We start from the raw sequence: 14149 nt of genomic DNA on the forward strand, positions 1-14149 counted from the left end.
AAGATACATTATAGACAATTTAAATCGAGTATTTGAATTAATATTTAATAAAAAAAATACTTTCGATAAAATGAATGTATACTTCTTGAATAGTTTTTTTTACATTCGATGTTATTCAATTTCGTTTGTAATTCTTGTTTCTTTTCTTCTACTTCTATCAATAATTTTTTGTACATTAATAAGTTTTTCCTTCTTCTAAAATTCGAAGGGTAATCTTCTCAATTGCTTAGAATATATTAGAAGCGATATTTCCTCGTTCTCTTTGAGTTATTGTATGATCTAATCGAGTACGCTAATACTTTTTAAATTTTCAGAACTATAATATAAAAGAAACGTAAATCCAAAATGCTCTAATATCCGTAAATATCAAAGCATCTTGATACAGTCATAAAACATCAAATTTCTTTAAATTCTCTTTTAAAATAAATCTGCAAAAAATAGATTAATTAAAAAAAAATTAAATATCAATTCCTGATTTTTAAAGAAATTAATATTTATTTTCACAGAAAAACAGAAATTTTGAACATATTTTAATTGGCCTGTTTTTCACAGGAAATGTACATGATTTTGAAAATTAATTTTATATATACAGAGAATATATCAGTATATTATATCAGTTCCATCTTTTTTAACAGAATATATCAAAATATATTTATGCATATATATTTATACATACGTTATTTTTCAGAAGCACATACATACATGTTTGTATAGTGTTCAAAAGTATTTGTCCATTCTGTCTTTTTTAATTAAATGAATAGGAGTGAATTTCAATCTTCTCTTTTCTATTCATCTATATGTTAAATTTCAGATATATAATAATTCTATTTTTCCATGTGTTAGATTAATAGTAATAATAATAATAATAATAATAATGTTTGGTGGCTTAAAATTTATACATATGTAAAGAAAATATAGTGGATTTAGAACTGAATTTAGATATATGAAAAAATACAAAATCGGGGTGAACAAATACTTTTGCTCGATAGTGTAAATATTCGATTCTGCCGCGTGACTCTATCACTTGATATTATTTTTAATCCAGTCAATATATTCGGAAACACGCGTGTATACTCCAGGATAGCCGGGTTCGCCACACTTGTTACCGAAAGAGACAATGCCAATTTGTGTCCATCGATCCTTAATCCGCAACATCAACGGTCCACCTGAATCACCTTGACACGCGTCCTTGCCGCCTTGTCTATAACCGGCGCACAAAAAGTTGTTAGTGATCGGTTGAAGGTAAGCCATGTTGCAATCCTCATTCTTCCACACAGGTAGGACCGCCTGTTGTAGAACGGCGCTGTCTTTTCCACCTATTATACCGCATCACGATTACGATGATTATTACAATTAAGAATACGGAGATATAAGAACGGAAACAAGTTTATCAAACTTAAGATTGGAAATTTTTAATTTGACTTCATAAAATAAATATATTCCTAACTAATTCTGTAAGATAGGGTATCCCATTTTCATTTAAGTACTAAAATACCTTGAAAATAATGTATTTTCGAAAAAAATGTTTTAAATAAAAGTTGTAGGATTTGAATAGGACCATCAGATGAGCTATTTAGATTTTAGGTTCGGGGCCCACTTTGGATCCAATAAAGCTCAGATTGATTTTTTTCTAGAAACTCCTATGTTTTATTGCAAATTCATATTCTATTGGAAAAAATAAGGAAATTTTGTTCTTGATAATTTTTCGCTAAACTTTCTCCAACAGATGCAAAATAGCGTTCAAAGTTTTTATTTTGAAACATTTCGGCAATTGTGAATGAAGACAATTTATTGAATCCAAAGTGAACACCGGATTCAAAATCGTAAGTAGCTCATCTGATAGCCCTCTTTAAATCCTACAATTTGTATTTGAAACATTTTTTTTAAATGTATTGTTTTTATAATATTTTGGTATCTGTAAGTTAAAATGGAACATGTTACGTACATTGTACATACACCTTTTATAAGAGATAAATTATCATGTTTGAGCACATATTAAGTCCTCTTATCTTCTGTTTCTTTAAAGAGTTATAGAAATTTAAAAGCAGCGCCATTTCAAAGGCTTGTTGTGTTCCGATGCAGAACGTCCCGCCTGCGCCGCCGCTCTTTCCTATCGATCCGAACGATCCATACCAATCTTCATTAAATTCAAATGAAACCTATATCACGACTATAAACGACTTGATCAATTTTTGATATTTTGGTGACTCTGATAATGAAATTGATATATGGCAAGAATTTAAATTACAGTATGATAGTCATAATCAGAAGATATGTCTGATGTCTGAGATGTTTCAATTACCATAGTAAGTGTTGCCCCAACCGGCGACCGTTGGTCTGGTACCGACCAACAAATCTCCACGAAACCGTGGCAAGCAAATGGGTATCACATATGGCGACCTTCTTACAAGGCTGGTGAGTTCGAGGACAGCGATGTCGTTGTGAAAATTGGCGCGCGAGAATTTTCGATGTGCGTGAATCTGCTTTACCGCATAAGTCGCTGGTGATGAGGGTTCATCATCGTTTTCCAAATCGATATCGCCAAGACGCACAGTAAACTGACGAGCAGAGAAGCTGTAATATCCATCAAAAATTTTTTTTAATATTTACGTAAAATGTGTATATTTGAGGCAAAGCATTATAAGTAATAAAATTGTATAAATGCGTTTTATTATATGAATGGGTTGTAAGTGCTGTTTTACATATTAATAATTAGCGTTGATACAAAATGAGCGATACAACTTAATCATTTTTATTTTGACTTAAACGTTTTGAAATTTTAACCATTTTTTTAAAATTAAAACTTCATTAAAATTTTTGCAAATCCTGGTAAAATTTTAATGAAATTTTATTGAAATTTGGATGAAATCAATGATCAAAATGTTCCAAAACTAACATAAAATTCACTGTAATGTTTTATTAATTTTATTAAAATTTAATTAAAATTTTAGGTTAATTTTTGTACAGAATTTTTGTACAGAACTAAAGACTATTTTCAAAATGCATATCTCATTTACATTCGTCTTTGAACCTACAATTTGTATTCAACCCAGCAAACGCAGTTGTATACTATTAATTTAACATTTATAAATCCGAATATAACATATTATGTAACTAGGATGCAACATGTTGCATTCTCGTTAGTTGTAATTTCTCACTCAGATAAATAACAGAGACTATGTAACATTATATAGTACTTGCTATGTAATGTTATGGATTGTTATATAATAGTTATATTTTTGTTGTGTAAACGTTAAAATGTGTTATATTTTTGTCATACAATTGTTTTGAATACATTATATATGTATATATTATGAATATATTAATGTCACTGATAGAAATAAAATCGCTTGGTGGAAATAAATCGCTGAAAATCACTGAAACCGCTAAAATCTTTATCAATTGACCTATTTCAACTGAATTATACTGAAATGGATTAACTGATATAGATTTTAATGCTTGCAGCGATTTTCAGTGATTTATTTCCAGGGTCGTTTACAATTTTGTCACATATGCGACTTTCATAATGTTTTCATGTCCATGTCTATGCCATCGATGTAACAGATTTCCTAAACTGAATAATTTTCTCTGTAAACAATTAATATCTCGGTCCATTACGGGGCAGAGCGGTATTTATTTACCAAATTCGTTCATTTTATGCAAAAACGCGTCGAATGTACTTAATCAATATCGGAGATGTAAAGGCTAAACTCAACAATTACCACTTTTACATTTAACTTTACTAATTCTATGTAACAGTTTTTAATATGCACTGATATAATTTGTAATGCAAGCGACTTTACTATATAGTAATATTCTTCTATAACACAAGTAATACTCATTTGTCCGTAATTTTTCATGATTAAAATACAAATTGTCATGCGTGTTGCACTTTGTCGCGCTCGACAGCTCGAAGCTCGACTGACACAGAGCCTCGCGACGTTAGAACCATAATTTAAATTATATAATATTAATATAATATCAACGAAACAATTGTTATATAACATGCACTGAATGCTGTTATATTGCTGTTCGTTTATTATAACATATAAATAACGAAACAATGTAATAGTTTCATAACCCGGTTGTATTATATATATAAAGTAAAGTTATATAGTTATATTATAAATAGAGTGTAACATCTGTTATATTATTTGTTTCTTCTACGTTATATGTATTTATATTTGGTGTTTGCTGGGAAGGAACAATTTTATAAAACTATCAGTGAAAAGTCTCATAATGTTGCACCTTTTATCGTATGCTGAGTAGTTTTCTTCTTAGGAGAAATTGAACTTCGCTGTGTCCTTCTGGTGGCAGTACCGCGTATTGGCTGTGGAATGACCAAATAACGACATTTTGTAATGAATTTTTGATGAGGTTGCAAAGAAAAACGCAAATACCATATAATGATAAACAAAATCTTGTTGAAATTGTAATGAGTTTTCGATGAAATTGCAACAAAAAAACGAAGATACTCTCTAATGATAAATTAACGACATTTTGTTGAAATTGTAATACATTTTTGATGAGATTGCAACGAAAACGCGCAGGTATACTAGCACCTGCACTTTTTTGTTGCAACTTTATCAAAAATTAATTATAATTTTAACAAAACATCGTTAATTTGTCGTTACAGATTATTCGCGCGTTTTCGGTGCAACTTCATAAAAAAATCATTATAATTTCAACAAGGTGCCATTAATTTGTTATTACAGAATATTTGAGCTTTTTCGTTGCAACTTTATCGAAAATTCATTATAATTTCAATAAAATGTCGTTAATTTGTCATTACAAAATATTCGCGCATTTTCGTTGCAACCTCATCAAAAATTCGTTACAATTTCAACAAAATGTCGTTAATTTGTCATTACAGAGTATTTGAATTTTTTCGTTATAGTTTCATCAAAAAATTATTACAATTTCTATGATATTTCCCTACTTTTTCGTTAAACAAAGTTAATTTTTTATTTAAATTTTATTTTATTTTCATTGGATTCTCATTAAAATGTTATTTGTTTTTCATTAAACAAAATTAAAGAAAATTATCTTCTCAACAAAATATAATTAAAATTTCGTTCTATAATCAATTTCATATGTAATGAAAAATCAAATTAATCGAAATTTTATTAAAGGACGAAAACTTCTCGATTTTTGTCTCCAACTAGGAATTGAAATGTTTTTTTTTTTTATAGTTTTTGAGCTGCAGAATTATGTGGAGCAATCAGTTTTCCATAAATATAAAGGGAACATACAAAGAATTTCTTATAAAAATTTTAACTAAAGGAAATTTTGAAATTTTTAGATGAAAAGATAAAGACCCGAGTAAACTTGTTTTTTGTAAATTTGTTTTTTAATTTCTGATTAAAAAGAATAATAATTTGCGTAGATTAAATGTTGATAGAATGTTGCTTACGGTCGCTGATGCTGATCAAGTGTGCAATGAGCAGCGGTGAGGATGTGGCGTGGTCCTATCAACGATCCCCCGCACCAGAACTCCGTTCGCCGGAAGCCATGAAGGAAGATCGCCGCCATCCAAGGCCAACGACCAGATGGCGCATCTTCTCCCCCGACCACTCGCCCCCGACCACCTGAGTATATCATCCCGCACTCTAGACAGATCAGTATTCTTTGTTTCGAAAAAGATCTTTCACAAATTTTTATATATCTATTTATCTACCTATTTAACGAGAAGGGGTGGCACCCAGTTGGACACGGCTCAATTGGACACGAGCCACTCACAGCGCTTGAGACTACAAAGCTTCTAAGCACCGGTCGCTGTGATTGGTGGTGTCCAATCGAGCCGTGATCAATCGGGATCACCCCAATATTTTAATGCAAAAAATTATGCTGAAGTACCATCATCGTCTTGAATAAAATTGTTGTCAATTGTCGCTATTGTTTCGAAGCCACTCGTATTGTTGACCAACGGGACTGGCGACAGGACAGTATGCGTTATAGGTCTTGTCGTCGAGGATGTCACTGGGTATAGCGGTATCGGACGTGGTGTGGGGGTTTTCGTTGGTCGTGAAGATTGTCCAACGTTAATCCCGGAGGATACATCTCCAGTGATACTGCAATATTCATTCATCTAACAAGTACCCTATCTTTGTGTTACTCGTCGATTTTATTGAAACTCATTGTTAGTAGATTTGTAGAGTAGTAAAAAATAGTAGAATGTATTATTTTATATCGGTAAAAATATATAGTTTTAAGAGTAAAAATGACCCCTTGTATTTATAAATCAGTAATTAATTCATTGCATTTAAGCTTAGGTATTACAGCTATTTTTGAGTCTTAGGGATATGACAAAAGGTTTTCATATTGCTGAAAGGAAATTAAAAATTGGAATTATAGAAATAAAAAATGGCGGATCCAATATGGTGACTTGATAAATTCAAACAGTCTTATCTCGCTCTTTGTCGGATTCAGAAATAATCAACAGGGAGGTGGCGAGAGACTATTTTTTGTATTTCAATAAAATCGGCGAATAACAAAAAGATAAAATTATTTTATGTAAGTTTCTAATTATAAGTCTTTTTTACACGGGGAAAAAGATATTTAATGTTAATAAAGTTCTCCTAAAATTAATAAAACGGATGACCAGACAGAAAATGACGTGAATTTTATGAAGAATTTACTTGGGAATAGAAGGATTGCTGATTTTGTCGACTGGGCAGCAAACTCCTGGCACAATTAGCCTCTTGAAGCACCACGAGAGCCTTAGCTTGTTAAAATCGAGTAACAATTGCGGGCAATTGCTGAGATCCTGACACTTGCCGGATCCACCGTCAGCAGTCGTGCATGCGGATAGAGAGGAATCCTCTCTCCTGTCTCTGTTTACAAGTTCTTCCACAGACTGTTGTTGTTGGACCGACGGCGCTTGTGTAGAAGACGTGATTGTTTGCCTCAGTGGCAATGCAACGCCACGTACTAAGGGCGCTATACTATCCGTCACATTGCGGCCTGGAAAAAAGGTTCAAGAAATTCGTGTTCAGAAGTGTGCATATAAAAAAATATTAGAATTGTTTAGCTTCATGCGTAACTCGGAACGCACCCATGGTAGGAATGTGATGGAACATACGGTGCTGCACACACACTAGTATTGTACCGCACTAGTACTGTGTGTATGTACACTATTAATGGCGGAACTAATCAGAGAAGAGAACCACAATCCGCTCTCCCTTTTCTCTCTGTTCCATCCCCAGTGAAAAATGATAATGGAATCGACGTCGAAATCATCAAATCGACGTCGATTCGACATTGATTTCATTGTCATTTCTCACTGGGTCCTATCTTTATTCTTTTCTAATCTGTACTCAACTATAATTGCGCATGTGGAATAGACGGTATTGCACATGCGCAGTCATAGCTAAATATGAAACTTTTTCATCAGGAAATTGATCGATATAATGAATAAGATATATTAATTTAGTAATTTAATATATTAATTTACAGGAAATGGAAGTAACTCATTATTTCTCAGTAAGAAATGATAATGGAATCGACATCGATTCGACGTCGAAAGCATCAAATCGATGTCAATTTGATGTCGATTCCGTTATCATTTCTGACTGGGTTGTAACCAGAAAAAAACCTGAAAGAAAACATGACGGCCCAAAATCTGTAACCGCAAAATGCTGCCGCGCACTACCGTCTTCTGAAGAAGTGGATGTTAACTACACAACAATGCACCTTTTTGCGGTGCTTCTGATGGAAATAGACAGTTAAAATCGCTAAAATAACTAAAATCTATCAAATTAATAAAGATTTCAACGATTTCAGCGATTTATTTCCACTAGGAGCACGGCAAAAAGGTGGATATTGTTGTGTAATTAACATCCACTTCTTCAGAGGGTGGTAGTGCCCCTATAAGATTCGTCCGCTGCAATTGGCGGTCGTCGATTTTAAAAAAGTAACGGAAAAGTAATGAAAAGTTACTTTTTCAAGTAACGGTAACTATAACGAGTTACTTTTAAAAATCGGTAACTAGTAACGGTAACAGTTGTCACTTTTTTTACTCGGTAACAAGTAATTGTAAGTTACTTTTGAAAAGTAACTGTCCATTCCTTATTAATTTATAATTATATATTAATTTATTAACTTAGTAATTTAATATACTAGTTTACCAACTAATTAACATATAAATTTTTTCCATATTACCCAAAATATTTTTGGAGATGGTGTACAATGCTGAGGGCAATTCCTTCGGCGGATAATTCAAGGTTTCGACGCCTCTTGTCATATTAACGATATAGTTGCCCACGGTGTTCAAGGCGCCTAAGGTCTCGCTGATGGTTGCCAGAGGATCACTACGCTCGTGCTCTATCTTCATCAGATGCGTATATGGACTTTGCGTGTCCCTGCGGGCATACATCGGCTTGTCTGATCTGCTCGGTCCAGGCGAGGCATCCCAGGAGTGCCATCCTGTCATCGGCGAGACGTACGAGTTTCTGTATCCATACGCTGCGCGATTTTATCTCATGTGAATCAAAAGTCGATCGAATCGTTGTAATAAGAAAAAAAAATACGTGAAAAGGTTTAAACAGCGAAGCAGAAGCATTTTGCAATTTTTGATCTTCATGATCATTATCTTTATCGCTATAAGCAACGTATTTCCGTGAAGTTTTTAGAATTGTGGAATTCTTATGCGTTGATTACACTTACTATGTCACATAATAACGCTTTTGCCGTATAGATATAATATAATATATTTACGTTAACAAGGATACTCTTGTCGAAACGAAAGTTACTTACGGTAAGTGCGGTAATGCACGATTTCTTCGGTGTACGAGATAGAACTAGTAAATAGACTCCATATTATGCACACGCCTGAAACATGGATATTACGTAAATTATTACGTGAATTACATATATGTTTATAATCAATAATATAATTAACAATATATTGTATAACATTACATAATTAATATTATTAATTTAAAGATATAAATTATATATACAGGGTGTCCCGACCTTTTTTGCCAATCACTTCTGTGTAGATAGAGCGGACTAAACTGAGTCGAAAAGTCCTCTACCATTTTGCAATTTTCGCAATAGTTAACAAGATATTAATTACTAAATATTGCAAAATATTGGTCTTGAATAATTTTTTACTCAAATACTATCAACTTTACAGAAAAACTGCAACAGACAAAAATTATTTATTTTCTTCTCATAAAGTTCTGAGAATTTTTTCAGAATTTTTTAATACCGTATTTTCTCGTGTTGGTAAAAATAAGAAAATGCAGTACTAAAAAGTTGATAAAAAATTCTGAAAAAATCGCGCTTCGGGCGATTGTCCGAATCAATAAGATGCTCGATTACAACAGTCAAGCATGTTAAGCAATTAAATCTTTTGACACTTTAAATGAGAAACGTATGCCTTGGGGAATGTTTCAATGATCCCGAGATTATCGTTAGGCAGAATCTTTACGATTCGGATCTATATATAGTTTCGGTTCCTTGAACTCAATTCATCATCGTGAAAAGAGAATTTTAAGAATTCTAATCGACCATGGTATTAAAAAAGAAGTTGAGATTCCTCGAGAGAAGGAGAAAAAGCTAAAGAGAAGGAAAAAGGTAAAAGGTAGCTGTCTTACTATTAGAGGCTCGGAGGAATACAAATCGTGTCTTGGGATCACAAACACGTGACCCAATTGTAAAAGAAGAATGTTTTTGAAGATGAGTGTAAATACGCATGTATGCGTTTTCTTTGATCCTCGAGAGCTTTGAGAGAACGAGATCGAGAGTGGTAGTATATCGTGGTGCATGTATAAACAAAAATTATAAAATTACGTGTCCCGATCGGGCGTGTAGAAGTATTAAGATTTTTCGGAACTAGTTTCAGAGCGGCGGCCTTCTCTTATCGACGGTGAAAGTCACTCGGCGTGAAAGCGTGCCTTTCTTCTTCCGTTCACTGATTCATGCTGCATGGATATATCGAAGAGAAATACGGCCGTGGTAAGGACGATAGTTTGTTTCTCGATGACTCGGAAGTTAGTATTCATAGTCCGCTTTTCTTTCAAGACCGTTTTATAAGTAATGTCTTAAAAGATGCTAATACGGCTCTCTGATTGATTCATGACATCTCAAGACTGTACTAAAACATCATAAATATAAAATGTGTTTTAAATATATAAAAATCGACTATGAACACCGGACAGAGGTAGGGACGGTGAGAGCATTTACAGTCACGTTCAGCAGAAGTCAGCATTTACAATTAGTAAGCGCTTTACACTGATTCAAACATTCTACTAAATGTGATAACTCTCTTGAGCAACCCACTTGTAATCACGCACTGTTCCTCGAATTCTACTGAACGTCGAATTTTACACTTTACCATGAAATTGATGACGTTCCGTAACGTTTACTTTCACTCATTCTACTGATGATTAGAAAATCAAAAGAGGAATGCAGGACTGAACTCAACAAAATTTTAGAATTTCGTTGCCCCATCCCTATTCGCCTATGAAAGAGAGAGAAGTGGAGAGAAAAAGAGAAAGAGAAACAATAGAATAGAATCGTTTTTATCATATAGCTATAGCATCATGTCTCTTCAAGTTCCTCAAGAGCTAATGTAAATTACATTAAGTAAATATGAAGCAGAAAATATAACGATAAAAGTCAATAATAAATAAAATTATATAATAGAGACGAATAAAGAAATAAAATAAAATACGTGAGTATATGTATTTTGTAAATGTATGTATAGATTAGGAAAAAAATGCTTTTTAACGTGTTGAATGATAAATTAATGTGTTTCACAATATGAAATGGAGTCAAATTAAGAAGTGCTGTTAAGTAATGGCGAAATATATGCTTGAAAGCATTTAAGAACGGAGCATTTCGAATACTTTGAGGAATTATTCCAAATCTTAGTTGCACATGTAAATGATCTTTTATAGAGCTTTTATCTATATGGTATAAAGATAAGATCGATGCATTATCCTGTGTACTCGTATCTCTTATGAATTGCTTTATGTGAGAGAGAGAGAGAGAGAGAGAGAGACGGCTCGCGCGTTTTTGCAACAAGAGGAAAATTTTTTGAACTTAATATTGCATAATATTGGGATCGATCTCCTTTTATTTTCAGCTGCAAGCATTACAAGGACACTCCGATTACGTACATCAGGATTGTTTATCTCGCGGCATGCGGGTCGAAGTTGCATCGCGTCTCTTCGACCGATCATACAACATCACAGTAAAAAAACTAAAATGGCGTTTGTGTTAAAATCGAACCTTGCTAAAATTTTTGTGTTGAAATTTTAACATACCCGAGAATTAATTGAATGCGATTGTGTTATTTGAATATTTTGTGTTACATAAGATATTTAACGTTTCTTATTATCTGGAGACACTGGTAGTGTCAACACAATTCAGAAGTAAATGAACAGATAACATAAAAATAAAAAAAAAAATTTGTAACTGTAAATTCCAAGATAAATGAATAAAATATATGTGATAATTGAATATCTCAAACAGCACAGAATATTTATGATAAATATTTATCATAAATTATTATTCTATTTTTGAAATGTTATGTAAATATTTTATACATATTTTATAAAGCTTTATTCGAAATATTATTAAAAGATACGTACTATCTTTAAAAATTCATTGAAAGTGTAATACCATAAGGATTGCTTTATGGCTTTTACAGGAGGTAGTAAATAGTATTAGATTTTACGAAAAAAATCTATATCGTGCTCAGATAAAATTAAATCTATTGTGGATAATTGCCATCACTTCATTTAATTAAAATTAAAACATATAAAATATACCGAAATGAAATAAAATTCTCCATAATGTAATTTATGATCACTTATGACTATTAAATATTTTATTAATTGTTCGAAATCATTCTGGATAAAAATATAAATTTTTTTTAAGAGTGATCTACAACTAGTGGCTTTACCTTATAGGTATTCATATATGTTTCTACATAAAAAATTTTTTATTCGAACGAATATTCTGAATTAATTCCGCAAGTAGACTAAAGGAATTTTGTCTGAGCAATTATGGAGACAACATGAATGTCTAAATTATTTCATAATATTTTATAAATCATAAATGTGTTATTCCGCTACTTTTAGATCTTATATCTCGGCTGAATTTCGCGTGATGAGGAAAAACGCAACTCCTTTCGAAGAATCTTTTTGTGTTGTACGGCATTTGTGATACATATTTACGTATATTTCGCGTTGAGTATAGAATATATATACTTACACATAGTAACCCAGATATGCTGAAAGTTGTATGCGTATGCGATACATACATTATACGAATCCCGCAATTTTATTTGCGACATCATATGGCATAAGGAAAAAAGGAGAACGTGTCCGCGATGTATGCCAATGTTTAAATTTCCGAATGATGAGTTCGTGTTCGTGACGTGACAATTTACGAGCCTTGATCAGAGACTATCCACTTTCCTCTCCAAAAAAAGACACGCAATTTTTCATTTCAGAAATGTTATTTTGTAATTTTTGTAAGATATATATGAAGACATATTATGTGTACACAAAAAGAAGCAGTTAAATAATAATATAACTATCTATTTTGAACGCAAGATATATAATCTGTCTTAGACACTAATTTCAATTGTAAGGCATACTGATCACTCATCACAGATCTTCAAATTGATGACATCAGGAGCAAGAAAATATATAATTAAAATTCTTGCGAGAAATATATTAGAATAAAAACATTTTTCAATAATACAATATTTACATTTGAAAAAATACATTTGTAAAATATACCTACTGAAAACTTCTCTTTTATCTCGGAATAGAATAAATTCATATTAATCTCGATTCGACATTTGTCGTACAGCTCGTTTCGTTTTCTGGTCAGACATAAATAATTCAATTTCAAATATGTTATAAAGTTATTTATTGATTACCGGAATACACGGAGAGTTTTCAGTACATTTTACAAATATTCTGTCGATTGCAAATGTCGTTTTATTAAAAATTACTTACATTTTAATATAATTTCCTGTATATATTCTTTTTGCTTCTAACATTGCAATCCAAGATAGCTGCAGTGAGAATGAGGAGCATTAAACATCTATTTTTAAAAAATTAGAATTGTTAGAATTATTCATGTAAAAATTATGCACATACATTTTGTAAAAAAATTAGGTTTAATTAACGATCACCTAGATTGGGATTAATTGAGGTTTGTAACGACGGGAAACAATGCGACTTTTGTGCGACCGGCTAGATGCAATTTGTTAATGTTTTCGTAAGTTTGCGAATCTGTGTCGCGTACTAATAAGTCGTGTGAAGATCGCACTACTATTATTAGGCTAAAAATTGACGTGTCGATTCGGTACTGGGAATCTGAATCCCGATAATGATCCACAGGTGAATGAGAGCAGTAATCATGTCCCAAATGGCAATTATTTTGCGAGATATAAATGAGAAAACTGATGCCATGCAAGGCTTCGTTCCGTCAGTAGGTCACCAGGATCTTGGTATCGTTAGACAATCGACGACGACGGCAAACTCCGGCTAATCCGAGAAAGTGAGAATCGGACCGTGCACGAGGCGCGGGGAATTTACGAACGGTGGCCGTAATTGAGGCCACCTTCGACCCGCGACTCCCGCGAGACGCGCGTTCGTTTTATTGAAGCAAAATGAAATAAAATACGCGTTACGGAAATTTAATTCCAAATAAATTTGAGGATAACCGCAATTACTCGATGGAATTTTTAAGTACAAATAATTGCAAGTACAAAAAATTTTGAAATACAAATAATTATAGAGGAAGGTTACCGATATCGACATACCACTTTGTTTTTAGATAATATTTCTTAAACAAAAGGTAAAAATACAACTTCAAAAACATAAATACGAAGTAAAAAGTGTCTTCAGATACTATAAGCAATTTTTATAATACTGTTAACAATTTTGCAATAATTAAGTTTTTCATAAGTTATGCAAAAATGAACTCCAAAACTGACATAGTAGGCAATATAATGCCAACATTCCTATTCTATAAATAAAGATATATCCTATTCTGTAAAGAAAACTAATTTATGAAACTATAAACATTTAAAATGACATAACATTATCAATAATACAGTCACTATTATTTTAATTACGCAATTTGCAAAAGAACACCGTAAGAATTTTCTTCTCGGATT

At 32.3% G+C, this 14149-nt stretch overlaps 1 protein-coding gene across 1 annotated transcript in view; it reads right to left on the minus strand.

The window, feature by feature from the left end:
• Positions 1 to 951: 951 nt before the first annotated feature.
• The window catches only part of LOC108763521 (proclotting enzyme), a 15520-nt gene continuing 2322 nt past the window's right edge, over positions 952 to 14149 (minus strand). Inside the window, exons 2-8 of the mRNA XM_018511224.1 lie at positions 8755 to 8829; positions 8161 to 8463; positions 6639 to 6963; positions 5857 to 6071; positions 5414 to 5609; positions 2303 to 2574; positions 952 to 1316 (exon numbers count right to left, since the gene is read on the minus strand). Coding sequence (XP_018366726.1) covers positions 1021 to 1316; positions 2303 to 2574; positions 5414 to 5609; positions 5857 to 6071; positions 6639 to 6963; positions 8161 to 8463; positions 8755 to 8829 — 1682 coding nt within the window. The 3' untranslated portion in view covers positions 952 to 1020. The remainder of the gene's footprint in view (positions 1317 to 2302; positions 2575 to 5413; positions 5610 to 5856; positions 6072 to 6638; positions 6964 to 8160; positions 8464 to 8754; positions 8830 to 14149) is intronic.

This window comes from Trachymyrmex cornetzi, unplaced genomic scaffold (assembly GCF_001594075.2).
Source record: "Trachymyrmex cornetzi isolate Tcor2-1 unplaced genomic scaffold, Tcor1.1 scaffold363, whole genome shotgun sequence".
Classification (NCBI taxonomy): domain Eukaryota; kingdom Metazoa; phylum Arthropoda; class Insecta; order Hymenoptera; family Formicidae; genus Trachymyrmex; species Trachymyrmex cornetzi.